Source organism: Heteronotia binoei, chromosome 20, assembly GCF_032191835.1.
Source record: "Heteronotia binoei isolate CCM8104 ecotype False Entrance Well chromosome 20, APGP_CSIRO_Hbin_v1, whole genome shotgun sequence".
NCBI classification, from domain to species: domain Eukaryota; kingdom Metazoa; phylum Chordata; class Lepidosauria; order Squamata; family Gekkonidae; genus Heteronotia; species Heteronotia binoei.
This window is the reverse complement of record NC_083242.1, coordinates 38419390-38445450: the sequence shown is the minus strand read 5'-3', so window position 1 is coordinate 38445450 and position 26061 is coordinate 38419390. Positions and strand designations below refer to the sequence as shown.

Genomic DNA, 26061 nt, shown 5'->3' with positions numbered 1-26061 from the left:
GGGGCGGTGGGAGCCCGGGGCGGGGGGAGGGCTGTCGTTGCCTCGCTCAAGGGGCCAAGTTCTGACTCACAATGGTGCTGGGTGGGGGGCGGAAGAGGCACTGCAGCTCTTTTGGGGAGCCTCTGTGCTTCCAAGGATGGGCCAGACGGTTGCCTTTGCTCCCTCTCAGCTGCTCCCCCATCTTTCAGTTTCTCTCACTCACGAAGGAAGAGCCCGGCTCTTCTGAGAAAAGCAATAAGGCCACGGCCAGGAGACTCGCCCCCTTCCCCCCAGGAGCTGCAGGCCACACGGAGGGTTTGCCACCTCGTCTACCCGCCCCAGCTCAGCTTCCCAGGGCCAGTCTCTGCACTCTTCCCCACTTCCGGTTGCCCGTTTATTGCGCGTGTGTGTATTGGGCGGGGGGGGGGTGTCTCTGCAGAGCTGTGGTGGAAAACCTTCAGTAGCCAAGGCTGTGAGTGGGGGGGGGGGGGGAGCTCTGTTCATACTTCACTGTGCTGCCAGCAGGAGTCCAGACCCCTCATTGACACCTGGGCTGAGCCAGGCTCTGTGTGCATCGAGGGAGGGGCTCTCCATTCCACTGCCCTGGCCAGACAGAGAAGCACTTTGGGTTGGAGCTGCCCTCCATCAGACCCCCCCCCCCATGCTTGCAAGCAGCCCCCCCCCCCACCAGACAAGGCGTGCCACCGAGGTGCGCTGCTCACCTGCCCCTATTCCCTGACGTGGAGGAGCTGAAATATTCACTTCCCCCTACTAGGAGGTTTTGCCTCAAAGCTGCAAAGCGAGGGGCAGAGAGCGGAGGGGGGTGCATCCCCCATGCTGGGGCTTTCTTCCGCAGGCTCGGTGTGTGTGGGGGTTTTCTCTGCTGAGGCCAAAGGGGGCTTCGGCCCTTCTCTCCGTGTGAGCCCTCCTTCCCCTCTGAGACGTGGGACCAGGTTTGCCCAGTGGGATGCCCCCCCAAGGCCACATTCCCTTCCGTGAGGCAGAAAGGGTGTGGAGACCACATCCAGGGCGAGTGAGCCTGCGTGCCTCTCCCACAGCCCATGAGCATGCCCCTCGGGGACTCTGGGGATGGCCCAATAGACTTACGGTGCTCAGACCGCCCGCCCCCCAGCTGTGGCCAGAGCCCTTTGGGGCAGCATGGCCTGAGAAGGCCGCCCTGGGAGGGTTGCTGCTCCCTGGGTTGCCCTCTGCTGGCTCTTCCCTCCCCCACATCCCGTGCCATGGGGGAGGAGCCCAAGTACCTCTCGACTGCCCCTCCCTTTTGGTGGGGTCACTCCGCGTCTCAGTTCCTCAACAAGGGGGTCCCCCCGTGTACCTCTCTCCTGGCTTCTTGCAGTGGGACTCCCGCCGTGGGCTTCTCCTCGCTCTCTGCAGCAGCGGTCGTGAGGCCACGCTTCTGCCACAGTGTTGCCTGGGCGCCACGGGGAGAGTGTCATGCCCAGGTGGGGAGCTGGCCTCCCGCCTGTGAGCTGCCCCCCACCGTGGGTCCGGCAACAGAGTGGCTCTCCAAGGGCCCTTTCTGGCCCCGCATGCTTTGTTTCGCTGACCGGCTGGCCTTGTGGCTGGTGGACGTTTCCATTCCGTTTGCTGTCCGTCCTCCCTCTCCCCCCCCCCTCCGCCATCAGTATTTTAACACTCCCAAAGTGCCTTTTGATTGTAGTCCGTCGTTTTATTCTCTCTCCTCTTTCTTCCGTCGTCGTTAGCATAGTTTCAAACAGCAAAAAGATAAGCTATGACCACACCCTCTGCTCCTCCTCCTCCTTGGGGAGAGAAGGTGTTTCTTGAGGTAACAATAAAGTGAAACCTAAACGTTTGGGGAGCCTCTTTGCTGCTGTTCTTCATGGGGGGGGGAGCAGGAGAGAGCAAGGGGCTGGTCTCTCCCCAGGCTGCTGCTAGCTGGCCTTGAGCTGAGCTGTGCCCTGCTTCTGGGGGCCCTGTGGGGAGGGGGGGGGCTGGTGGGAGATGAAGCCAGGCAGAGATTGTACCGACGGCAGATAGCCTGCCTTCCTTTAGAGAGGAAAACCAGATTTGATTTTTACAAAGCAATGCTGACATGTCACAGTCCAAATTCCTGCAGCAGCCATCGGAAGGTCGCTGGCAGGTGTGTGTGTGTGTGAGCAGCAACGGCAAGGGGGAGGGCACGCTCTCTCACAGGGCCACACATCTTCACCTCGGGCCCTCCCCCCATAGAATGCGGCACCCACAGCTGGGAGCTACAGAAGGGCAAATTTATTGATGAGCTATAACTTAAAGGGTGCTCGGGGAGGGAGAGAGGGAGGGGGGTTACTACGTGTCCGGTTTGCGCTCTGCCTCTGGTTCTTGCTGGGACTGGATCCGCAGTTCGTCGTCCAGCCGCTCCTTGGCTCTCACCACCTGCAAGGCAGAGCACAGCCTTGGTTGACATGGCTGGAAAAGGGCACCTGGGAAAAGCAAGCCATGAGGCACCTACGGAAACTGCCCAGCCGGGGCGGGAAAAGATGCCTTTCGGGGCCTCCCAGAAGACACAGGGCGGCTGTGCTTGCATCGTCTCCCGATGCTCCAGCATTGCTCTCGCCTGAGCAGAACTGAGGGATCAGCCAGATCAAGGTGTTTACTTCCCTGGCACTTCGCTTGTCTCCCTGATGGAAACTCAAAGCAGCTTCCAGCATCGGTCTCTTCTTCCCACAACAGCCCAAGGAAGTGGGCTCAGCTGAGTTTGGGACTGTCCCAAAGTCACCAAGCAGGTTTCCATGGCAGGGGGGGGGGATTTAAAAAAAAGACTGGACTTCTACCCCACCCTGCCCCGCCTGAAGGAGTCTGAGAGCGGCTCACAGCTCTGACAGACACTGCTCTTGAGCAGAACTCGGAGAACTTGTGACTGACTCAAGGTCACCCCAGTAGGTGCACGAGGAGGAGGAGGAGTGGAAGAAAACCCAGTTCTCCTAGATTAGAGCTCATGCTCTTAACTACTGCACCAACCTGGCTCTCTTAAACCTGGCCCCCCAGACTCTAGTCTGACACTACGCGGTCAACCTTTCATTGGAGGGTCTGCAGACCCCCCAAGAGTGGCGGCATGGCTCCTCCCCCTTGGGGCAAGGCAGAGAATCCCCCACTCACCTTGGACTGCAGGTAGAAGGAGCCCCCCACGGCTTTGTCGTTCACCTTAAATAAATGCTCATAGTTCTGCAAGGGAAACCGGGGAGGAGGAGGAGAGCGTGAGTGGGAAACCTCGTGAAAGGCCTTAATCAAGCAACAGGACTGTGTGTGTGGGGCGGGGGGGGGGGGGGCAAGCTCCACATGCTCTCCCCAGCAGCAGGAGGATGGGGAGGGACTCAGCAGCCACTATGAGCCCCCTCCTCCAGCTTTAGACTGGGTTTATATCCCGCCCTTCACTTGGGGAGTCTCGGAGGGGCTTCCAATCTCCTTTTCCTTCCCCTCCCCACAACAGACACCCTCCCTGTGAGGCAGGTGGAGCTGAGAGAACTGTGCCTGACCCAAGGTCACCCAGCTGGCTGCATGTGGAGGAAGGCAGGGGAAGCAAACGGGAGCCTGCACACATAACCACTCCCCCACCGTGGCTCTCTCTACCTTCTGGATTTCCTCCGTGTTCAGCCTGGAGATGTTGAGGATCCGCTGGGCTTCTTGGAGGCTGATCCCAGAGATGCTGGAGGCTGCTTCAGACTGAGACCCCGCAGAGCGCCCTCGGGCACCTGCGGCTGCTTGACTGGCTGAGTTGAGAAAAGGCACTGGTTAGAGCAGGCTGGCTGCAGGGGAGTGCTCCGGCCAGCAGAGGGGTGCCCTTGTGCCCTGCGTGAAAGGCCAAGGAGGCTGTGTCAAGCGACCCCTCCCAGACTCCGGAAGCTCCACAACTGGGTGAAGGGAGGCTGTGCCCACGGCATCCATCTTGACTCTGCCCCCTGAGGCTGCCCCACACAGGAAGAGACCAGCTCTGGAGCTTACCTGCAAACTCCTGCCGCAGAGCCCGGGCGAATGCCCGGCCCACCACCTGCATGCCCACCAGGACGATCTGGGCCAGGTACTTGGCCTGCAAGGGAGGCAGCGGAGGTCAGGGCTCCCCTCCTCGCTCCAGTCCACCCCACAGAGGGAGGAGCTTGTTGTGGCCAAGGGAGGGGGGGGGGAGTGTGTTTTGAAATCCTGCAGCACCCAGAAGCTGGGCCAGACCCCTTGAACGGAGGAGGAGGAGCTGCAGGGGCGATGGAGGAGGGGGCTGGAAGGTGGGGTCCTTTTTCTGAGGGGAGGGCTGCCAACCTCCTGGAGTTAATCTGATCTCCAGACCACAGAGACCAGCTCCCCTGGGGAGAAGAGCTGCTCCAAAGGCAGGGGTCTCTTATCCAGGGGTCCCTGTGCTGGGGGGGGGGGCAGGCATGGGGGGCTGCAGAGGCCGGGGAGGGGCAGGCATGGGGGGCTGCAGAGGCCGGGGTCTCTTATCCAGGGGTCCCTGTGCTGGGGGGGCAGGCATGGGGAGACTGCAGAGGCCGGGGTCTCTTATCCAGGGGTCCCTGTGCTGGGGGGGCAGGCATGGGGGGTGCAGAGGCCGGGGTCTCTTATCCAGGGGTCCCTGTGCTGGGGGGGGCAGGCATGGGGAGACTGCAGAGGCCGGGGTCTCTTATCCAGGGGTCCCTGTGCTGGGGGGGGGGGCAGGCATGGGGGGCTGCAGAGGCCGGGGTCTCTTATCCAGGGGTCCCTGTGCTGGGGGGGGGCAGGCATGGGGGGCTGCAGAGGCCGGGGTCTCTTATCCAGGGGTCCCTGTGCTGGGGGGGGGGGCAGGCATGGGGGGCTGCAGAGGCCGGGGTCTCTTATCCAGGGGTCTCTGTGCTGGGGGGGGCAGGCATGGGGAGACTGCAGAGGCCGGGGTCTCTTATCCAGGGGTCTCTGTGCTGGGGGGGGCAGGCATGGGGAGACTGCAGAGGCCGGGGTCTCTTATCCAGGGGTCCCTGTGCTGGGGGGGGGGGCAGGCATGGGGGGCTGCAGAGGCCGGGGTCTCTTATCCAGGGGTCCCTGTGCTGGGGGGGGCAGGCATGGGGAGACTGCAGAGGCCGGGGTCTCTTATCCAGGGGTCCCTGTGCTGGGGGGGGGGCAGGCATGGGGGGCTGCAGAGGCCGGGGTCTCTTATCCAGGGGTCCCTGTGCTGGGGGGGGGGCAGGCATGGGGGGCTGCAGAGGCCGGGGTCTCTTATCCAGGGGTCTCTGTGCTGGGGGGGGCAGGCATGGGGAGACTGCAGAGGCCGGGGTCTCTTATCCAGGGGTCTCTGTGCTGGGGGGGGCAGGCATGGGGAGACTGCAGAGGCCGGGGTCTCTTATCCAGGGGTCCCTGTGCTGGGGGGGGGGCAGGCATGGGGGGCTGCAGAGGCCGGGGTCTCTTATCCAGGGGTCTCTGTGCTGGGGGGGGCAGGCATGGGGAGACTGCAGAGGCCGGGGTCTCTTATCCAGGGGTCCCTGTGCTGGGGGGGGCAGGCATGGGGGGCTGCAGAGGCCGGGGAGGGGCAGGCATGGGGGGCTGCAGAGGCCGGGGTCTCTTATCCAGGGGTCCCTGTGCTGGGGGGGGCAGGCATGGGGGGCTGCAGAGGCCGGGGTCTCTTATCCAGGGGTCCCTGTGCTGGGCGGGGCAGGCATGGGGGGCTGCAGAGGCCGGGGTCTCTTATCCAGGGGTCCCTGTGCTGGGCGGGGCAGGCATGGGGGGCTGCAGAGGCCGGGGTCTCTTATCCAGGGGTCCCTGTGCTGGGCGGGGCAGGCATGGGGGGCTGCAGAGGCCGGGGTCTCTTATCCAGGGGTCCCTGTGCTGGGCGGGGCAGGCATGGGGGGCTGCAGAGGCCGGGGTCTCTTATCCAGGGGTCCCTGTGCTGGGGGGGGGCAGGCATGGGGAGCTGCAGAGGCCGGGGTCTCTTATCCAGGGGTCCCTGTGCTGGGGGGGGCAGGCATGGGGGGCTGCAGAGGCCGGGGTCTCTTATCCAGGGGTCCCTGTGCTGGGGGGGGCAGGCATGGGGGGGTGCAGAGGCCGGGGTCTCTTATCCAGGGGTCCCTGTGCTGGGGGGGCAGGCATGGGGGGCTGCAGAGGCCGGGGTCTCTTATCCAGGGGTCCCTGTGCTGGGGGGGGCAGGCATGGGGGGCTGCAGAGGCCGGGGTCTCTTATCCAGGGGTCCCTGTGCTGGGGGGGGCAGGCATGGGGGGGTGCAGAGGCCGGGGTCTCTTATCCAGGGGTCCCTGTGCTGGGGGGGCAGGCATGGGGAGCTGCAGAGGCCGGGGTCTCTTATCCAGGGGTCCCTGTGCTGGGGGGGGGCAGGCATGGGGGGCTGCAGAGGCCGGGGTCTCTTATCCAGGGGTCCCTGTGCTGGGGGGGGCAGGCATGGGGGGGTGCAGAGGCCGGGGTCTCTTATCCAGGGGTCCCTGTGCTGGGCGGGGCAGGCATGGGGGGCTGCAGAGGCCGGGGTCTCTTATCCAGGGGTCCCTGTGCTGGGGGGGCAGGCATGGGGGGCTGCAGAGGCCGGGGTCTCTTATCCAGGGGTCCCTGTGCTGGGCGGGGCAGGCATGGGGGGCTGCAGAGGCCGGGGTCTCTTATCCAGGGGTCCCTGTGCTGGGCGGGGCAGGCATGGGGGGCTGCAGAGGCCGGGGTCTCTTATCCAGGGGTCCCTGTGCTGGGCGGGGCAGGCATGGGGGGCTGCAGAGGCCGGGGTCTCTTATCCAGGGGTCCCTGTGCTGGGCGGGGCAGGCATGGGGGGCTGCAGAGGCCGGGGTCTCTTATCCAGGGGTCCCTGTGCTGGGGGGGGCAGGCATGGGGGGCTGCAGAGGCCGGGGTCTCTTATCCAGGGGTCCCTGTGCTGGGGGGGGCAGGCATGGGGGGGTGCAGAGGCCGGGGTCTCTTATCCAGGGGTCCCTGTGCTGGGGGGGCAGGCATGGGGAGCTGCAGAGGCCGGGGTCTCTTATCCAGGGGTCCCTGTGCTGGGGGGGGCAGGCATGGGGGGCTGCAGAGGCCGGGGTCTCTTATCCAGGGGTCCCTGTGCTGGGGGGGGCAGGCATGGGGGGGTGCAGAGGCCGGGGTCTCTTATCCAGGGGTCCCTGTGCTGGGCGGGGCAGGCATGGGGGGCTGCAGAGGCCGGGGTCTCTTATCCAGGGGTCCCTGTGCTGGGGGGGCAGGCATGGGGGGCTGCAGAGGCCGGGGTCTCTTATCCAGGGGTCCCTGTGCTGGGCGGGGCAGGCATGGGGGGCTGCAGAGGCCGGGGTCTCTTATCCAGGGGTCCCTGTGCTGGGCGGGGCAGGCATGGGGGGCTGCAGAGGCCGGGGTCTCTTATCCAGGGGTCCCTGTGCTGGGCGGGGCAGGCATGGGGGGCTGCAGAGGCCGGGGTCTCTTATCCAGGGGTCCCTGTGCTGGGCGGGGCAGGCATGGGGGGCTGCAGAGGCCGGGGTCTCTTATCCAGGGGTCCCTGTGCTGGGGGGGCAGGCATGGGGGGCTGCAGAGGCCGGGGTCTCTTATCCAGGGGTCCCTGTGCTGGGCGGGGCAGGCATGGGGGGCTGCAGAGGCCGGGGTCTCTTATCCAGGGGTCCCTGTGCTGGGCGGGGCAGGCATGGGGGGCTGCAGAGGCCGGGGTCTCTTATCCAGGGGTCCCTGTGCTGGGGGGGCAGGCATGGGGGGCTGCAGAGGCCGGGGTCTCTTATCCAGGGGTCCCTGTGCTGGGCGGGGCAGGCATGGGGGGCTGCAGAGGCCGGGGTCTCTTATCCAGGGGTCCCTGTGCTGGGGGGGGCAGGCATGGGGGGCTGCAGAGGCCGGGGTCTCTTATCCAGGGGGGTCTCCTGGCCCTCCCCCCAACCCTTACCGTACCATGGAGACGGCGGCGGCGGGAGAGTCCCGGGGAGCCACGCGCGGCGTCCGGGCAAAGGGGCGACCATGGAGTCGGCGTGGGGCGGAGCGGCCGGAAGCATCCTGGGGACAGCGCTGGCCCGTGCTGCGCCCTCTGGCGGTCGGAAGCGGCGAGGCCCCTGAGTACGGAGCGCGTGGCGTGGAAGCGTCCGCCTGCACAGAAGCCCCCTCCTTCCTTCCTTCCCTCGCCTGTGCTGCGGGTGCGGCGGGCAGCTGCGGCGGCGTTGGGGAGAAGTGCTGCTCCTGCGTGCAGCGCCCAGCCCGCCCACCCCCAGTGCTCCGTGTCCCTTCCTGCTTCGTGACCGCCCTCCCTCGCCTGCTTGGCCCCCCGCCCCTCTTGCTCCACAGCGTCTCCAGGTGTGACAATGGAGCGACTCTGAGACGTGGTGCGAGGAGCCGTGAAGGTGGAGACCTGTGCTCCAAAGCTTCTTGCAGCCAGTGTAGAGAGAAGCAGCAGCAAGGCAAAAGAACGCAACAGGGATGCGCTTGACGCCCTCTTTCACAATAGGCTTCTACAAGCTTCGAAACATTTCTACAACTTATGTGGGAGACCAAGGCTCCAACTGTTCTGCAGACAAAGATAGAATAGTTGGGAGCTTTGGAGTCTCGGAGTCCCAGCTTTAAGGAACAATGACAAGGACTTTATTTCAAAGAAATAAACTGTTGCTATAAGTATGTGGACTTGGTGTATGGGTGTGTCTTATACTTGCACTTTTGGTATTGTATGATTCTGTGAGGATATTTGATTATATAAATAATTGGAAAATCTGGGGTTTTGTTTACATGGATGCCTACGGGCTTTCTTTCCTGTTTCCATTACCATGTTACTCTGTTGGTTTGCTATAAACATCCAGGCAGGGCCTGAGGATCTCACTCCTGGCCTTCCAACTGCAGAGCTCTCCCCCCTCCCAAAAAACGGCTCCTTTGGAGGGGGCTCTCTGCCTCCCCTCCCAGACTGCAGGTTCCACCTTCAAACAGCCAGCGGTTTTCCTACTTGGAGGCGGCAACCCACCCACCCACCCACCGAGAGTACAAAACAGGGCTTGTCTGTAGTCACTGGGGGGGGGGGGCAGAAGCAGGGCCATCCGGACAAATGTGGGTGCTGCCTCCCTCTGGCTCTGCAGCTAAGGCGGCCTCTTCTCATGGAGGACTTTCTCCCCTCCGCAAGTGGGGAGGGCGGGGTATAAATCGAATTAAACATAAGCATTAACGTGACCATGACTGGCAGCAAAGAGAGGCCTAGTTGGCTTGCTTTGGTGGTGCAAGTGTGTGTGTGTGTGGGGTGTGGGGGGAATGTGATTTCCCATCCACCTCGCCCCTTGCCTCAGTTTGAGGCTCTTGTGCATACTTCCGGTCCCCCACCCCCAAATGGGCTGAGTTCATTTCTGCCTCATAACTCCCTCCCCCTGCACCCTCCCATGCGTTGAGGCTCCACTATCGCCTTGCAGAAAGCCCCTCGGCTCTGCCTTCAGGGAAGGGCCACCGGTGGAGTTTCCAAGCAGGAAGATGTGCTTGGGGAGGTGGTGGAGGTGGAAGGCCATCCCCCTCTCCGTGGACAGATCCAGGTTATGACGGAGGAGCCAGCAGGAGGTGCCTGTCCGGCTGCAGTGAAGCACAGAGCGGTGGTGGTGGTGGTGAAAGGGTCAGAGGGAAGCTGACCATGCCTGCCACAGGGGTGGGAGGGGCAGACAGAAGGTGTGCTGAGTGCTTCTGGGGTGCAGGGTGATAGCAGCAGGGGGGGCTTGTGTGAGACATGAGGCAGGCCAAAGAAGGTCTCCCCCTCCACAGGCCACGCTGGGATCAAAAGAGACACGAGAGACAGAAGCAGCTCAGAGTTGAAGCAGTTTGTTTGTGTTGTGGCCACATACACAGCTATGCTGAAAGAAGAGGAAGCTGGCAAGATGATGGGCCTTCCGCAGGCGGGACTTCCTGTTCCTGCCCTCGGGAATGGCCCCAGAGCCCCGTGGGCCAGAGGTGGGTGAAGGGCTCTCCAGACGGCCCAGCCCAGCAAGCACCAGGGAGCAGCTGGGGGTGGGGGGGAACCAAGGCCAGGGGACTGGGGCGGGGAGTGGGGGGGCTCACCCTTCAGGCCTTGCTTGAGCCCTCCACTCTGGGCTCAGTGCTGAAGAAAACTTGGCGGCTGCTGACTGACATTTCTCGTCCCTCGGGGGGGGGCTGGCTGGCTGCACAGTGCTGGGGGGGGGGGAGCACGGCAGGAGACAGGCCTTAAAGGACAGAGGGCCAGGTACCTCCACTGCTGTCGTGAAGGGCAGGCAGGGCAGCAAAGCAAAGCCTGGGGGGCTCCAGGGTGGCAAAGGAGGGGCTTTGGCATCTCGACCGGCAGCAGCCAGTCTGGGGCGGGGGGGGGGGGGGGGGGGACAGGCCTCCAAGACTGTCTGGCTCTTCTGCTGAGAGGGTGCCTGAGGTGCAGGGGCCAGTCTGTCTCCGACGGGAGGGGGCAGGTCCGGTCCAGGCAGAAAGGCGGCTCGGGTCAGTCCTGTTGAGCAAGAGAGAGGGAGGGGGCAAAGTGAAGGGGGGGAGCCTTGTGCTCCTTGGAGGGGAGCTAAAAACAGTCGTAGGCTCTCTTCCCCCTCCCCCCCCGCCTCCACAAGGCTGCGGCTGCCTTGGCCAGCCCCTGTGCCCCCCAAGATGGCCGGCCTTACCCACTCCTCCTCGTCCACGCCTTCAAAGGAGTCCTGGGGGAGGGGGTCCTGGCGGTTGCCCAGCTTGGCCACCATCGCACTGAGCAGCTGGAAGAGAAGGGAGCCGTCACAGGGGGCCACCACCCACCAGGCCAGCCAGCTGGCTGCAGGCAAGAGCTTCTCCCACCCACAGGCAGCCCTCACCTCCTCCTTCTTCTGCTCGTCCGACTTCTCCTCCAGGTAGACCGAGGATGGAACGTATTTTCTGCTAGGAATGTCCTTTGGGGCTTTGCTCACTGCAGAAAAACACACGCCGGAGATCAGACGTGGCCCCTCTAGGCTTTTGCCCAGCCTAGCCAGAGCTCTGAGGGACAGGACTTGGGACTTCCTGCATCCAGACCCCCCACTCCCCTCCCACAAGCCCACGGCCAGAAGAGCAAGTTTCAGAGGGGCGCCGTCTTGGTCTGCAGGAGAAAAGTGGGGTTCCAATCCAGGGCCACCTTAGAGACCAAGAAACCCTTTTTTTGGGGTGGGGGGGTTATCAGATTTCAGAGCCCCACCCTCCCCACTGACCCCTGTGCTTCTCACCTGGCATCATCGCTTTGGGCTGGAGGCTGACCTTGCGGTGTTGCCCATCGGAGCCGGCGAGCCAAGCGGCGGCTGATAAGGCAGGTTCCCACCACACCTCTGTGGCCGGGAAAAGGTCATCTTGGAAGAACTCTTTCTGAGGAGAGAAGATCAAGGGAGAGAGAGGGGAGGGGGCTTGGGGCCTCCTCCTAGAAAGCTGTGGGGTCAGTTGCCTGCCACGTGTCTCGATGCACAACTGACTAGTACGCTGCAAGCTGATGGGAGAGGCCTCAAACCTGCCCAGAGACCGGTGAGATTTTGGAGCAGTGTGGCTGCTGGATCCAGGTGTGACATTTCTCAGCTGTTGACGGTGTGTGCACAACCGAAGGCTCCCCTAGCCCTAATGCTCCTGAGACAACTGCAGGTCTAACTGGACCTTTTCCACACCTGCACACCTAGGTCTGGTTAGATTCATGCGTTCCCCTTTGCAATGCAAATTCCCAGGGGATGAAAAGCCCTTGTTTTCCCGGACTCCTCCTCTGGGTGCCTCTGAGCATGCCCATGGAAAGGGCCTCTTCTGGTTCGGCCTGCCACAGCCGGCAGGTAAGAGACAAATATCTTCTAAGGGCCGTGGAACCAGCTAACACAGCAAGAGGCATGGAGCAGAATCACAGACATTTCCCCCCCGCCCAAGGAAAACGAGGAAGCTGAGAGAGCTGCTGCGGGGGGGGGGGGGGAGCGTCTGGGGCTACGTAATCTGGTCACAAGGGGGGAGGGGGGAGAAGCATGGCCAGGTCTGCAGAGGCCTCCGTATCAGCCAGGCAGACGGAGAAGCGCTGGCTCCCAAAGTGGGCCTTGCAGCAAGAAGTGCGTTTGGTGCCCAAGTGGGGGCAGCAAAGACACCCTGAGGGAGAGAGGGCTGCTCAGGCCAAAACAAGCGTCCTGTCAAGCTGGCCGGGTACAGCAGAGAGACGGGCAGTCTTGAAACGGACTGCTTGGGGCTAGCTGGCAGTTCTGGGGGCCCCCCCCACCTACCTTCACCCTGGGCACGCGGAAGGTGATGGGCTCGATGGAGCTGTGCCTGAGACGCAGGGCCCGGGCCACCTCCACCTCGCGCACGTCACACTCCGACTTCGGCAGGAACTGGAAACCCTGCAGAGGGGCAGAGGACAGACCCTCGTTCGGCACCCAGACACGTCGGGCCTGCACACAGGGACACCATCTCTGGCCACGTCCACCCCCAGCAGTCTAGATGTACCCCTGGGACGAAGCCTGGCACTCCAACGGCACAAGAGCTCTGCCTGCAGAGAGCCACTAGGGGGCAGGCTCTCAATACGGTTTATAGAGCAGCCACACTGGATTGGAACTAGATGCAGGGGAGTCACCGCCTTGGTCAGAGGTGCCGAGTTTGAGTCCAGCGGCCATGGTGACCCAGCACAGCTCTCTCTTGCGGGGGGGGGGGCATTTCCCTCTTAGAGCCCAACTGCATTCCTCCTCCTCCTCCTCCGCGTTCTTCTCCAGAAAGATGGGAGGCCTGGGCATTGTGTCAGTGGGCCCCTCCTCTGCCCACAGGTCTGGAGGCTCTCCTTCCTCCGTCCCTCCCTCAGCTGAGGCTTCCCAGCTCCACCTGGCCCCAACTGCCTCCTCACCTTGTGGGGCTCATTGGAGATGAAACTGTTGCACTCCAGGAAGAAGGGGGTCTCTGGGATGATCTCGTACACGAAGACTCGGGTGTCGCCCTAAATACGTGGCAGAAGGGAGAGGCTGGAGCCGGGGGGTGGGCTGGTGATTGAGAACAGATCTGCCCAGGCCACAGTGCAGGAAGCAGGCCTGGGATTTCTGGTGCCCAATCTGGCCAGCGAGAGCGCAAGGCCGCCCAGCGGAAGATGAAGAGGGCCACAACTGCGGGCTGGGCCTCCATGCTCCTCCCACCTGGCTGCTGGGAGGGGGGTTCTGAAGGTCGGCCAGGCCCTCACCTTGCCTGTCAGGAAGACCAGGCCCGTGTCGGCATCGTGGAAGGGGATGAGGGTGGAGGGAGAGACGTCCAGGCTGATGCGTGCCACGGGCCCCTTGGCCAGCGACTCCACGTGGTACAGGGAAAGCTGGCGCTCGCTGTGGCTGAGGAGGGAGGAGGAGAGCAGATGGCATCCGCCTGGCCGCCTGCAGCACCTAGGCCACAAAGCAGCACCGCCCCCAGGCCTTACCTGTTGAAGCCCGACACCAGAAGGGTTTGGCCCCCGCACACCCAGACGACGCGGGCTCCGCGGCCTCCCTCAGGGCCCAGACCTTCCTGTGGTGGGATGAAGGGAGAGAGAGGAGAGAAAGAGGGCAGCTGTTTGCCACTGCCAACCTCCAGTTGCCCCTTTCCAGCCCCAAGAGGACCCTCAACCTGGGCACACACCCCCCAACTGCTCCATTGCCCTTCTCCCATCCACGCTCTGCCCCAGCAGAGGTCTGGGGTCCAGGACGTGCCCCCAAGAGCAGAAGAGGAGAGCTCTTTCCCCACCTCCCTCTCCCAAGAGGCACGGCTTCCCCGCCCAGCAAGGCCCCTCACCTGCAGAGGCTCAGGCGACTGCCGGGGCTCGTAAACCCGCACTTTGCCATCCTTGCAGACGGTGGATAGGCGACGTCCGTTCGGGCTCCAGGCCATGCTGAAGACCTGCAAGGCCCCCGAGGGAGGGAAAGAGGGAAGTCAGCCTTCTGGTGTGGGGGCTTCAGCCCTAGCAGGTCACCAGCAAGGGGGCCCGTGGGGCCCGCCCCCTGCTCCTCGTGGGCCCCCACCGATCCCCCCTCCTTCCCCATCAGCCAGCCCCCTGCCGCCCTACCTGGTCCCTGTGGCCCCCCAGCACCAGCACTGCTCTCCCGGCCCCCACGTCCCAAATGCGGACGCTCAGGTCGTAGGAGGAGGAGGCCAGGAGGTTGGCGGCCAGCGGGTGGAACCGGATGGAGTAAATCTTCTCTGTGTGACCTGTGGGGAGGACAAGAGAGGGGGTGGGGGGTTTCTCTGCTTCTGCCCTGCCTTTTGGTGGGGGGGGGGGCGGCCTCACCTTGCAGCACAGCCTCCGGCTCCAGCAGGCTCTTCTGCAGCCCTTCCGGGGGGAGCCGCCAAAGGCGGATTCGGGCATCTTCACCAGCTGCGCCAAGAAAAGAAAGCCAAGTCTTGGGACCCCTGACGGCACCCGAGCACCACGGGGGAGAGGGTGGGATCTCCTCGGGCCCCAAGTCCCCACGCAGTCACCTACCGATGGCCAGGCGCTCCAGGTCAAAGGGGTCCCAGCACAGGTCGGAGACGGGGGCTCCATTCTCGATGGTGGGCAGGGCAGCATCAGGCAGGCGTCCCGCCTTGGACAGCTGAGGGGGAGCCAAGGCAGCGTCAGTGCAGGAGAGGCCTTGCTCCTCCCCCTCTGGCAGAGGCGGCTCTTGGTGCTTTGGGAACAGAGGCCAGCCCAAGAGCTGGTAGCCCAGAGAGGATGTGTGCGGGGGGGGACTGGATGCTTCTCTACCCCCCTCCTTTGCGTTTACCTCCAAGACAGCCACCTGCCCTCCTGCCGAGAGCAGCGGGACGGCAACCCGCCTCCGGTTAGCACAGAAGCCGTCGCACTCGCCTGGCGTGGTGAGGTTCAGGCCCTTGAGGTTGGTGAAGTGGGTGCTACGGGGCAGGACGGTGCCCTGGAGGTGGCGGAAGCCGGAGCTGGGGCCTGAGGCGGAAGGCACAGAGGATAAGCAGCCGAAGGCTTCCCACGGAGACTGCCTGTTGCCTGCCCAGGATGGCCAGAGCACAGGGGCAGAGAGCCTTGCTGGGAAACAGGGCCTCCTTCGTGGTGGCAGGCAGAGAGGACTGGCAAAGCATCGGCCCCCTGCTTGCCCCCCCTCAGAGGGAGGAGGAGAGGGGAGAGGAAAGCGCTTACCCAAAATGCTCTGCAAGGACCTCTGGCTGGGGCTGGAGACGAAGCCACTGGTGGCGGAGAGGGAGGGGGACGTGAGGGAGCTGCTGGGAGAAGACAGGCCGCTGCCCGCCTGGAAGAGAGACAGCAACACTGTCAGAGATGCTGCGGCCTGGCTAGCCCAAGAAACCTTCAGTGAGGGGGGAGGAGGGAGAGCACCTCAGCCGAGGGTCCTCTTTCCAAAGGCCTGGCTCAGCTGCTAATGGACCACTGAGGCACCCCCCCTGCACTAAAGGGCAGAAGTCCCTTCCCACCTCCGCCAGCTGGCTCTGTTCTGGACTGACTTTCAGAGTCCAGGAGAGATGCTGGGTGGGGGAGGGGCACTCACACTGACATCCAAGTCCTCTTCCACCTGCTCCTCCGTCTGGGGGCCGCCTGGGGCCTGGCTTTCGGGGGGGAGGCCTGGAACGCAGGGGGAAGCGAAGGCCGGCCTGGGCCTGTGGGCCGGGTGGAGGCTGAGCCTCTGGACCTGAGAGAAGAAGCAGGAGAGCCGTGTCTGTCGTCTCATGACGGGGGCCATCAAGAGCCCAGGCCTCCACACCCAGGGAGGGGCAGCCGACAAGCCGGCTTGGCCAAGCTCTGAAGCAGCGGTGCCCACAGCCTCGCTCCGAAGGCAGAGATGGGATGGCAGAGGTGCCCAGGAGCTGAGAGCAGGCTGGCAGTGTGCCAAAGTGGCATTCACAGGGAGGGGGTGTCCACCTCTCAGCCCGTCCCGCTGTGCTGCGAAGGGCCCTGTGCCGCCTTGACTGTCGCTCTCACCTGGCTGTTATCTCCTGCCCACCAGGCCTGAGCAGAGGCCGCAGGGACGTTTCCAGCGCAGCAGGGGAACAGGTCTTCCTGGAACTCCTGCGTGGACTGCAAGACGTGTGCCCGGTCAGTAGGTGCCACTGGAGCCACATTGCAGCCTCTCCCCGTGGCCTGCCCCCCGTCTTTACCTTCCGTGGCACGGTGTAGCTGACGGGAACGATGGCGCTGTCTGTGAGCTGCAGGACCCGCATCACTTCGCACGCCAGGACGTCCAGGCCCAGCTTGGGCACCCGGGCGATCCCGTGGGCCTTGCTCTCCGTGCGGCACTGGCTGACTACACAAGAGCACGCAGAATGTGGCAAGCGTGGCCACCCGGGGGGGTACGGGATATGCAGCCCAGGATAATAATAAGGGCGGAGGCCACCAGTGTTCCCTCTCAGCTGAGTATGAGCCAGCTCACACATTTTTGCCTTAGCTCAGGAAGGAGGAGCCCAGAGCTCAATAATTTACGCAGCAGCTCCCAACTTTCATGCCAGCAGCTCACAAAGTAGAATTTTTGCTCACAGTAGAATTTTTGCAGCTTAGAGGGATCCTTGGAGGCCACCCAAACCGCCAGCTCCAACAAGCACCCGAGCAGGCCTGGGAGCTTTCTTGCTTTGCTGAGAAAAAGGGGCTGCTGCCCCCCCTCCTCTCCTGGGGGGTGGGGCTAGTCAGCTTGGAGAGCCTCCCTTCCTCTCTCCATCAGGCACAGCCAGGCTGGGGGGGGGGTGTGCCACAGAAGCGTCCCTGGCTCTCTTTTGGCTCCAGGAGGGAGCCACGATGGGCCACAGCAAGCTGAGCAGAGAGTGCCCTTGAGTGCCCTGCGGCTGAGACCCACCTTCCGCTAGCGCCGGCTGAGCGGGCAGCACCTCATAGCAGAAGAGGACGTCTTCCCCCTGGAAGGCAAGAGACCCCCTGAGCCACAGGATGAGGGGTGCCCACTTCAGGACACGGGTGAGAAACGGGAAAGGGGGTAGCATGCCAAGAAGGGGGGCACTCACTTTCCCCATCAGCACCAGCAGGCCGGTGTCGAGGTCAAAGAGCGGCATCAAGACTCTGCAACACAAGCGGGGCACAGCGGGTGAAACCAGGGCAGTCGTGCGCAGCCCACCACAGTGGCAACACCGGTGTACACAGGCATCGACACAAGCACACCCACACCCCAGTTCCTAAAGTTGAAGAGGCAAGCATGAAATGCCCTGGGGTCGCCCGGTCCAGAGGCAGAGAATCACCCCTACCGCCTTCCCTTTTCCTTGATGCCTCTGGGCCTCTGCGGCACCCTCAGCCCCAGCCGGCGAGGAGCTGTGGGCAGCTTCAGGCGCTCAACATTCAGGCCCCTGTGCAGAAAGGCTGGTGAAGGCTTGGCCTCCGGTGGGTGCCCTCTCTGGGGTCTCGAGGGAGGGGCCCACCGGCTCACGCTCCCTGGCAGCCTCGTGTGGGAGCAGGGCAGGGCCAGAGCCCTCGGCTGCCATCCTGGTTCTGCTTCCTCCCCAGACTGGTTCTGGTGCAGCTGCGGGAGAGGGCAGAGGCTCCTGGGGGTGGCGGCGCGCCTGGCGGGCTGTTGGATCATCGCGGCACGAGGCCCGGGCGTGGCGCTGCTGGCTCAGGTGAGGCGCTCAGGTGAGGCGCAAGCCGGATTGCAGCAGAGTGCCGGAGGGGGGGGGGCGTGGGGGCGGCGGGCAGGAGGCGGCTCTGCAAGGGCCAAGGCAGGCCACCCCCACGAACGGGTCTCCCCGGGGGGGGCTCCTCCCCCAGTCTCCCCTGCCAGCCCCGAAGGCAGGGAGGGGGGGGGGGGGTCCAGGGCGGGCCTCCGAGGCCGCAGCCAGGTTTGGAGGAGGCGGAGTCTGGGCGCGGGAGGCGAGGCAGGCACCGGCTCCCCGCCCCGTCCGCCCTCCGGGGGCCGTGCGCGGGCCGAGGCAGAGCGAGCCGGTGGCAGCCAAGCGCGGACGGGAGGCGGCGGCGGCGGCGGCGGGTCTGCCGGTCCCTGGCTGGCTGGCTGGCCGCCCCGGCCCTCTTCCCGGCGGGCTGCAGCACTGGCGGAGGGGCGCCTGCCACGCGGCGCGCTAGAGAACCCGCCCCGCGCGCCTCCCCCGCCCGCATCCGCGGACCGACGGCCAGGTAAGCGCCCCGCGCGCTGCCCCGACGGCGCCCAGCCAGGCCCCGAGGCCCGCTCGCTTCTCCCCCCACCGCCCGCCGGCGTCCCTCCACCAAAGGCCCGCGCCTGGGGGGGGCCTCCGGGGCATGTGCAGACTGCGCTCCCCCGCCGACGGCGCCCTCCCTCTGCTCTGCGCCCCCCCTCTTCTTCCCCCCCCCGGGGGGACTTGGAAGCAGGGCAGCCCCTCCCCTCCCCCCAGCCCTTCAGAGGGCAAGAGGGGGCTGAAGCCCAGGGACGCCCCCTCCCTCTCCTCCCGTGCAGGCTGCTGCCATTAGGCGGGAAGCGGTAGAACCAGAAAGGCCCTGGGTGGGGTGAGGACGCCCCAGCCGCCTCCTCCAGCGCCCGGCCCAACAGGTGGCTCTGCGGCGGCTTTCTTGGCTCTAGTCAACCAGCCCCCCCCCCCCCCCAACCAAAGGCCTTCACTCCCAAAGCAGACCCGGCTTCTGCGCTCTGCTGCAGGGGAAACTGAGGCAGGGACATCGTGCCACAGCTAGAGCGTCCCCCAAGGCTACTAGGCAATAACTTCGCAATCAAAAATGAAATCCAATAAGCTAGGAAAGGTGATTGCAAAACATGCTCCAGAAATATAATCCAAATCTTGAAATATAACTTAAAAGCCACGGCCACAGTAGGAAATGCCGGCCAGCCACCAAAGACCCCACAGAAGCACCTTTGCCAAGCCGAGCACTCCGGTGTCACTGCAGAAAAGGCCCTGCCCTGGCTGTCTGGCCCCTGCACTTGACCTAAGGGAGGGAGGGTTGCGGAATGCCCCGTCACTGTCTGCTGCTCAGGTGAGGCGCTGGGGGTGACTGGCACAGAAATAGCAAGTGTGTGGGCAGCGACAGCCAGGGGCAGCCTGGCACTCAGCAGGGCAGAGAGGAGCAGAGCTGGCCTCCGGGCAAAAGGCAGCCAGCCTCTCCGTGGTCCTGCAATCGGGAGTCTGAAGGGCGAGAAGTAGCTCTTCCTGTGTGGATGGGCAGTGTGTGTGTGTGTGGGGGGGGCATCATCCAGACACCAGCTCCACAGGAATCTCACAGGGAAGGTCTGGAGGGGGGGGGGGCTTCTCCTGAGAGGTTTGCCACAGTCCTAAACATGGCGTTCCCTTTAGCTATCATGGTTCTGGGAGAGCTCTCCAAGAGGAGCCCTGCGGGGTCAGACCAAGGATCCGTGGCTCAGGCGCAGAGCCTCTGCTTCGCAGGCAGAAGGTCCCCGGTTCAATCCCCGTCTGCATCTCCACTTAAAGGGATCCAGTCGGAGGGGATGGGAAAGACCCTTCTCTGGGAGACCCTGGAATGCCCCTGCCACTCAGACCGCCCAACAGCCTGCTTCCCACACAGGCCGGCCTGAGGCTTCCGGAAAGCCCCTTTCCTTGGCACCTGGGATTTTGAGATATGCTGCCTCTGAACATGGAGGCTCCTCTTAGCATCACGGCAGGTATTGTGGGGGGCACCCATGGATGCAGCCTTTGCATACCCAGCAGATGGGGGGGGGGTCATCCAGCAGCAATCCCTCCCTCAGTCCAAAGCCTTCACGGAGCAGCATCTGGGAGACGCCAGCCCCAGCAGCTTCTCACCTGGGCAGCCTCCTCTCCCCCCCCCCGCCCCCCCATCCAAGAGGAGGCCAAACCAGAAAGGCGGCTGCCTGCAGTGCCGTCATGGCCCTGGAATTCTCATTAGACACTGCTGGGGGGGGGGGATGGGGGCGCAGGGAAGGAGGGTGTGGAGGTGCGAGAGCCGGTCCTCCCCTCCCACGCAGCTGGAATGAATTCCGTCTTGGAAGGCAGCCGGCCACCTGAGGGGGAGGCTGGACAGCCAGGGGTGGGGGGATGCTCTGGCCAAAGTGGGAGGTGGCAAGATGGTTCTGGAATGATGGTGGAGGGGTGGGGGAGACAGAGGTAGCCAGGGAGGGGCAGCAGGGAGACCGAGAAGGGCCGTGGGGCTGGCATGACAGAGTCAATGGGATGGGCCACTCACAGCTACGTTCCCCAAGGCCTGGCCGATGAGCTCGGTGAGATGGTGGCAGCATCGTGTGGACAGCCTCAGCCCCATCTCTGCAGCCAAGTGGAGAGCCAGCAGTGGTCCTTGTGCATTCGCCTCTGCCTCCAACACGCCCCACCCCCCATTCACAGCCTGGCTCCTGCCGGCTGCGGCTCCGGGATGGAGGCCCCATCCATCTCCTGGGGGTCTCCTCCTGCTGCTGCTGCTCAGCCCGTCCCAACAGCCAGCTTCCCTAATGGGCAAAGGGCTGAGAGGGGCTTTCCAAGAGGGGCTGTGCAGTTGCCCAGCAAAGGGCACCAGCCCTCCCCTTCCTCCTCCTCCGGAGCACTGAGTGCCCCCCCTCCTGGGTACGCTGGCAGCAGCCTCCTATCTCCAGGAGAGGCAGAACGGAGGCACACGGCCAGCTCCCCTGCAAGACAATGGCTGCCTTGTCCATGAGGGGGGGTGGTGAGAAAAAAGAGGCCGAAAGGTAAACAGGCAGAAGAGGGTATCCACGCACCCAGCAGGGCCCCCACAGCCCAGCCAGGCAGAGATGGTCTCCCCCGCCCCCATCTCCTAGCAAAGAAGTCCATCAGGATCAGCCAAACCCTGCATCTTGGGTTAGTTTGGAGAGCTGAAATGCAGGCGGCGTCTCAGCACAAATTCACACATGTGGCTTAAAGTGCTGGCATGAAAGGTGGGCCTCCTTTCTAAATGGATCAAAGACCTCCCCGCCCCCCATGAAGAGGGGATGTACAGTCTGGCCAACCTTCTGGGGCTTCCGGTGTACAGAGGCGTCCTCTCCAAAACCCAGTCTCACCGTTGTTGGGCCCATTTTATTTGCACATTTTTGGATGTCTTTTTTTACACTGGCATAGCAAAGGGCACAGCCATCTGGAAGGGCTTGCTTGTGTTTCACCCCCAAATGTGCAAAGTGGTGAAACCGTGCGAATGACTGAGAACTTGCAGCCGGGCGGTGGGGGGGGGGACATGTGTAGCAAACGGTGGGCTGGCACAGCAGGAAAGGGTCAGCCAAAGCTCCAGGGAAGCTTTGTGGGTTTTGCGCTTGAGAGCGCTGGCTTGACAGGGACCCGGAAAGGGAGAAGCCAGCCAAAGTGACCTGAGACCAGAGCCCCAAAACAGCTGGTGGGGCCCCTCCGCCCAGCAAAGGGCTGCAGCCACAGCTGTTCTGGCCAAAGCTGGCCTCACTGGCCCCTGAGTGACTGGGCCTCAGGGGCTTTGAGCTGTTCCCTGGGGCCAGGTTCCACCCTCCCCCGACTGCCCCTCTCTGCCTGCCCCCCAGAACCAGCCGCAGCAACGTGGCAGAAGGTCGGGGCTCTGTGGGCTGCAGGGCCAGGCCCTCTGCTGTCCCCCTCCCTCCCTCCGGCCACAGGCAGGCGGGGAAGAATGTGGCCTCTCACTCCGCCCGGCCTAATGAGGGGTTAGAGCTGCCCGGGTGCCAAGGATAGCCGGCTGCGGTCTGGGAGCCCCACCCAAGGCGGGTGCTGTGCCCACGGCTCACCTTCCGTGCCCTGCAGCGGCGGTGGGGGGGTGAAGTCTATGCTCCCTTGGAGCCTCAGAACAGAAGGGAGGCCAGGAGCCCCCCGGGAGGGCGGGAGAGAGGCGTGTGCAGCTCCCCTCAAGGCAAGAGGGGCCAGAGCTGGAGGACGTGGGGCACGGAAGGTACGTTGGAAGCAGTGAGGGGAACTGCCAGCTCCCTTGGATGGGACTTTGCCCATCTGTTGTTTGGGGTGGTGGGGGGGGAGGCAGCAGCACAGGGAAGCCTCTCCTGCATGGACCCCGGGGCAGTCTTGGAGCAGCAGAAGTGGGGGGCGGTGTTTCAGACTCAGGCTCCCTCTCAGCCCGGCCTGCCCGGCTCCTGACCCGGCCCTGGCTGCTGCGGGAGAGCTGATTACAGGGGCTGGGGAGGCTGCTCAGCAGGCCTGTGGGGCTGGAGACGGAGCTGCAGAACCGGAACGGGCAGCCACAGCTGCCAAGCAGCATTCCAGCTGGGTGAGGCTGGCGCTGGCTGGGGACTCCCTGCAGCTGGTGGACGCCCAGGCACGAGGGCCACGTCCTCTGAGGGCAGGCTGTGAAGCTGTCAGACACACGCAGTCTCTCCCTCCCAGTCCACAGGGGGCTGCCCTCCCCAGCCAGAGGCTCCATGTCCAGCGACTTGGTGGCACGAGAGGAGGCCTGGGGAAATTCTGCCCCCCCCCCCAAGTGGAGCAGTTTGCATCCTGAGCAGCCTATGACTGCTGCAGTCGAGTGGCTGCTCGCGCCCTCAGCCTGGAGGCAACAAGCCAGGGAGGGAATCCTGCTGGACTCCTCAGCCCCATTGTGCCCCAGACCCTCTGGCTCCATCCGTGTCACGCCCACCTTCTCCGCCTGGCCTAGCCTAGCCTGAAGCCCAGCAGAGGAAGAGGGGGCAGAGCTGCGGCCTGCAGATGTCCCCACCAGCAGCAGCCCAAGAGCCAAGGGTCTGAGAAACACCAGCCAGTGCAGCAGGAAGCCCCCCTCCCCAAGAGTCTCCGCGACCGCCCCCCAGCCATGCCTGGAAAGAGGCCAGAGGCCTCCTCCCCCAAAACCCCACCGGGAGATCCTCCTCAGCCCCTGGTCCGTCAGAGGATCATGAGCAGGACGCAGCTAGGCCCCTGAAGTGTTCTGTGGAACTTGGAGGCTGACTTCCTGGGAAGAGGCTCTGCAGGGAGGGCGTTTTCACACACCCCCTCCAAAGAGAGATCTGCTCCTCCTGCCCTGCCACGGGGGGGGGGGGGGGGGACGAGGCTCAGGGGAGTAGTTGGCCCAAGATCTCCCAGGAGCAAGGAGCTGAACCTGAATCTGGGTCCCCCCCCACCCTGCCCTTGTGTCCAGTGCACTAAAAGCACTCTGCCCTCCCTCCTCCCTTTTGTGTTCCAGCCATGCTGGAGGCACTTCTCCTGCAAGGGAGGAGGGCAGAAGTGAAGAGGGAAGGCACGTGCAGAGTAAGGCCTGCCCCCAGCCGCTGCGCAGAGCTCAGGTGCTTCTAATGCCACTTGGCTACCAGCCCCCTCCGTGTGGTGCCCCCCCTCCCGCCACCGCAGTCTGGCAGTTTTAGGAGGCAGCTGGCTCGAAGGGAAGAATCTTGGGGCCTCTGATGTGCTGCCAGTCGTGGAGCAGCACCCGGCCAGCCGGCCTGAGGTTTCTTTTTAGGGAGAGGGAAGTGTCGGCAGGCAGATGCCTGGAGGTTCAGTTGTCACATCTTGGGAGCAGCTGCCTTCTGCAGAGGACCCCGGCAGGATCTGAAGGGGGGGGGGGCTTTGCTGATCCAGCACACTCCATAGGCCACAAGCCCCGCCTAGTTCCTGGCACCCCCCCCCCCCCGACAGTCTAGGTCTCCTGGAGGGAAAGAATGTCGTGCAGCCTTATGGACCCAGCCCAAATTGCAAAAACAAGAAGGAATCCTGGCTCATCCACCTTTGAGGAAGACCAACCCAACTGGTGGGGGCTGTCCTGGCACAAGCTCCAACAGGCAGACAGACGGAAGGTTCTGTTGAGCTGGGAAGCCTGCGAGTGGGCTCTTGGGGGCCGGTTTGGATGGTCCTGCCAAAGGCTTCTGACCCGGATTCCTTTCTTGCTCCTGAAGAGAACCAGAGCCCCGTGTGCAGCAGAACAAACCCTTCCTGCCCCAGTTGAGGGGGGCAGAGGGCAAGGCAGCCAGGCTGGAGGGAGGGGGATACCAGGGGCAAAGCCACCCAGGGGAAGGCAGCCTCTTGGCTCCAGCCACCTCCTGCTCCCAGGGCCTTTGTGGGGCCAGAGGGCTCCAGGCAGGGTGGGGGGGGGTGGCACAGCATACTGTGGGGGAGGCGCAAGCAGCTTTGGTCACCCCCCCCCCCACAGCTCCTCATTATCTCTGTGTGTGTGTGTATGCTTGTGGCACCTATGTCTGGGGGGTGGAGAGCAGCCCGCAGAGTTCATGGGGGCCATTTGGGAGCGGGTTTTGTTTTCAGGTGGGGTCATGGCATGAGTGGGGAGGGGATTGAGATGTTGGTAGTATCTTCTCTTTTTTGGAGCGGATAAACACAGCGATTCTGTGTGGGCTCTGCGGTTTGCCCGGGGGGGGGGGGCGCAGGCACTCAGGGGTTCCCTCCACCCAATAGGAAGGGCAGTTCTTTCAATGGAGGGGGGAGGTGATGGGGGTCTCTCTTGGTCCTTCTGCTGGGGTGGCAGCGAGGTTTGTGTGGAGCACATTGGCGCCCCTCGTTCATTCGGGCACATTGGGTCAGCGGAGAGGGCAGCTAGAGAGGGCAGCCACAGTGGAAGGCTGTCCAGACCGGCACGCTGTGTGGCAACCGGCTCTCTGTTCATGCTCAGGAGCACTTTCTCCAGAGCTGAGCCTTGGGACAGAAGCCCTTTCTGGCTGTCCCACAGGCCTGAGAATGTCTCCCAAAGTGAGGAAGTTGAAGCTGAAATGAGGGGGGGGGGGGTTGCAGAGGCAGCAGCAACAGCCCTGGGAAGGGAGCCTGCGGGGTGGGGGGGGTGTTATTTGGCAATTCCTTTCTTCAGTGGCAGCAGCCTCCCCCCCCCATGATGGAGAGAGCAGAGGCCAGGCAGGAGGGGGAGAGGGAGAGAGAGGCAGTTCCTCCCCCAAAGCCGGATGTCAGCAAGAAACCGGATCTCCTGGCAACGAAAGGCTCCAGCCCCCCCCCCCCTTTCAACCTCCAAGCCAACCTGTCAGCACACCCCCCACCACAGCTGGCTCCCATTACCCAGAATGCTCCAGGGCAGCCCTCAGCCCCACAGAGATATTAGAAGGGGCCTTAACCTGTGAGGTGAGGGAAAGGGGGCAGCCCCAGGAAAGCCAAGCAGGGGGGTGGGGGGGGTGGGGAGCAAGAGCCAGCCAGGGTGGGAGGCCGCCTGCCCTGGACAACTGGGGGAAGGGGAGGCAGAGGCTAGGGCCCCTCCCCCACACAACCCTTCACTGGGGCCCCCCCCCTTGGGTCCCCAAGAGGCTCCAGGTTGTCTCCCTCTCCTTTTTGTCAGCCCAACAACAACCCTTCCATGTAGGCACTAAGGCTGAGTTTGTGTGAGCTTCCATGGCAGGGCAGAGATCCAAACCCGGCTCTCCCGGATCCTAGTTGGAGTCCACCCGGCTGCATCTGTGGGGGAGGGCCTGTGCTCTGGGAGGAAGCAACTCTTCCAGGTGACCACAGAGGAAGAGGGGGGCTGAAGGGGGCGGGACAGTCAGCCAGAAGCCTGGCACAAGACAGCCTGAAGATGTGGGGGCAGAACTGAAGCAACAGGCAGCAACACCCCATTTGTTCTAACCTGCAGCCTCCTGCAGCGAACCCACAGTCCAAAGTGAAGTCTTTTTGGCATGCCTTGCAACCCGCCTCCCCAATTCAGCGAGGAAAGGATGGGAAAGTTTCACATTCTCCCTCTCCTCCCCTCCCCTCTCCTGCCTGGGAGGGAGCTGCTGCCCCCCCACCGCCTGGCTCCTCCCCTCCTCCTCCAGCTGCACATTCCAGAGTTTATTACCTGTCTGTGTAATGCCAGCTTTGCCCCCCCCCCCCACCGCCTGCTCCTTCTCCCCAATATTAATTCTCTCACTGATTCAAAGAGCTGACAGACAAGCAAGAAGCCAGCTGGGCCCCTGTCCATCACTCTGGAAGCTGGCTGGGACCCCCCCCTCCCCACACAGCCCCCTCGCCCAGCCGCCAAGGAAACGCGGGCAGCCCCCCCCTTCACTGGACTGCCTTTCTTTAATCGGCCTAAGAATGCCAGAGCAGAGCAGGCCCCAAGGAAAGCGTCTCCACAAGGAGGGCAGGCAGAGACACCCCCCTCCTGCCCAGGCCAAAGGAGACACCTTTGTGTTTGCCCAAGCAGCCCCTGGCTGTCCCAGGCTGAACGGGGGCTCCTCTGCAGAAGGGGGGGGGGGCGTTCCAAGAGAACTGTGAGGAGCCCCCTCCCCTTCAGCCCTCAGAGTTCACAAGCGGGGGACACTTGACTCCCGCCAGCTTCAAGGGAAAACCATCCATGTGGATTTTTGAGGTAGCTTTTCCATGGAAGGAATGCATCTGGGCAGAGTTACTGAAGCCCTTTTGGGGAGGGGAAAACCGCAGGAACAGATTGCGCGGTATGAAATTTAGGAGGAAGGGTGG

General features: G+C 63.9%; 1 protein-coding gene across 1 annotated transcript in view; it reads right to left on the bottom strand.

The window, feature by feature from the left end:
• Positions 1–2214: 2214 nt before the first annotated feature.
• Positions 2215–26061, bottom strand: part of CORO7 (coronin 7) — a 65617-nt gene continuing 41770 nt past the window's right edge. The window contains exons 10-31 of the mRNA XM_060260658.1: positions 16792–16846; positions 16629–16686; positions 15940–16085; positions 15764–15859; positions 15333–15473; positions 14969–15077; positions 14583–14758; positions 14303–14411; positions 14108–14194; positions 13886–14028; positions 13615–13719; positions 13265–13350; positions 13037–13178; positions 12710–12799; positions 12096–12212; positions 11082–11217; positions 10698–10789; positions 10515–10601; positions 3940–4024; positions 3568–3707; positions 3097–3162; positions 2215–2373 (exon numbers count right to left, since the gene is read on the bottom strand). Of these exons, the coding sequence (XP_060116641.1) occupies positions 2287–2373; positions 3097–3162; positions 3568–3707; positions 3940–4024; positions 10515–10601; positions 10698–10789; positions 11082–11217; positions 12096–12212; positions 12710–12799; positions 13037–13178; positions 13265–13350; positions 13615–13719; positions 13886–14028; positions 14108–14194; positions 14303–14411; positions 14583–14758; positions 14969–15077; positions 15333–15473; positions 15764–15859; positions 15940–16085; positions 16629–16686; positions 16792–16846 (2353 nt within the window). The 3' untranslated portion in view covers positions 2215–2286. The remainder of the gene's footprint in view (positions 2374–3096; positions 3163–3567; positions 3708–3939; positions 4025–10514; positions 10602–10697; positions 10790–11081; positions 11218–12095; positions 12213–12709; positions 12800–13036; positions 13179–13264; positions 13351–13614; positions 13720–13885; positions 14029–14107; positions 14195–14302; positions 14412–14582; positions 14759–14968; positions 15078–15332; positions 15474–15763; positions 15860–15939; positions 16086–16628; positions 16687–16791; positions 16847–26061) is intronic.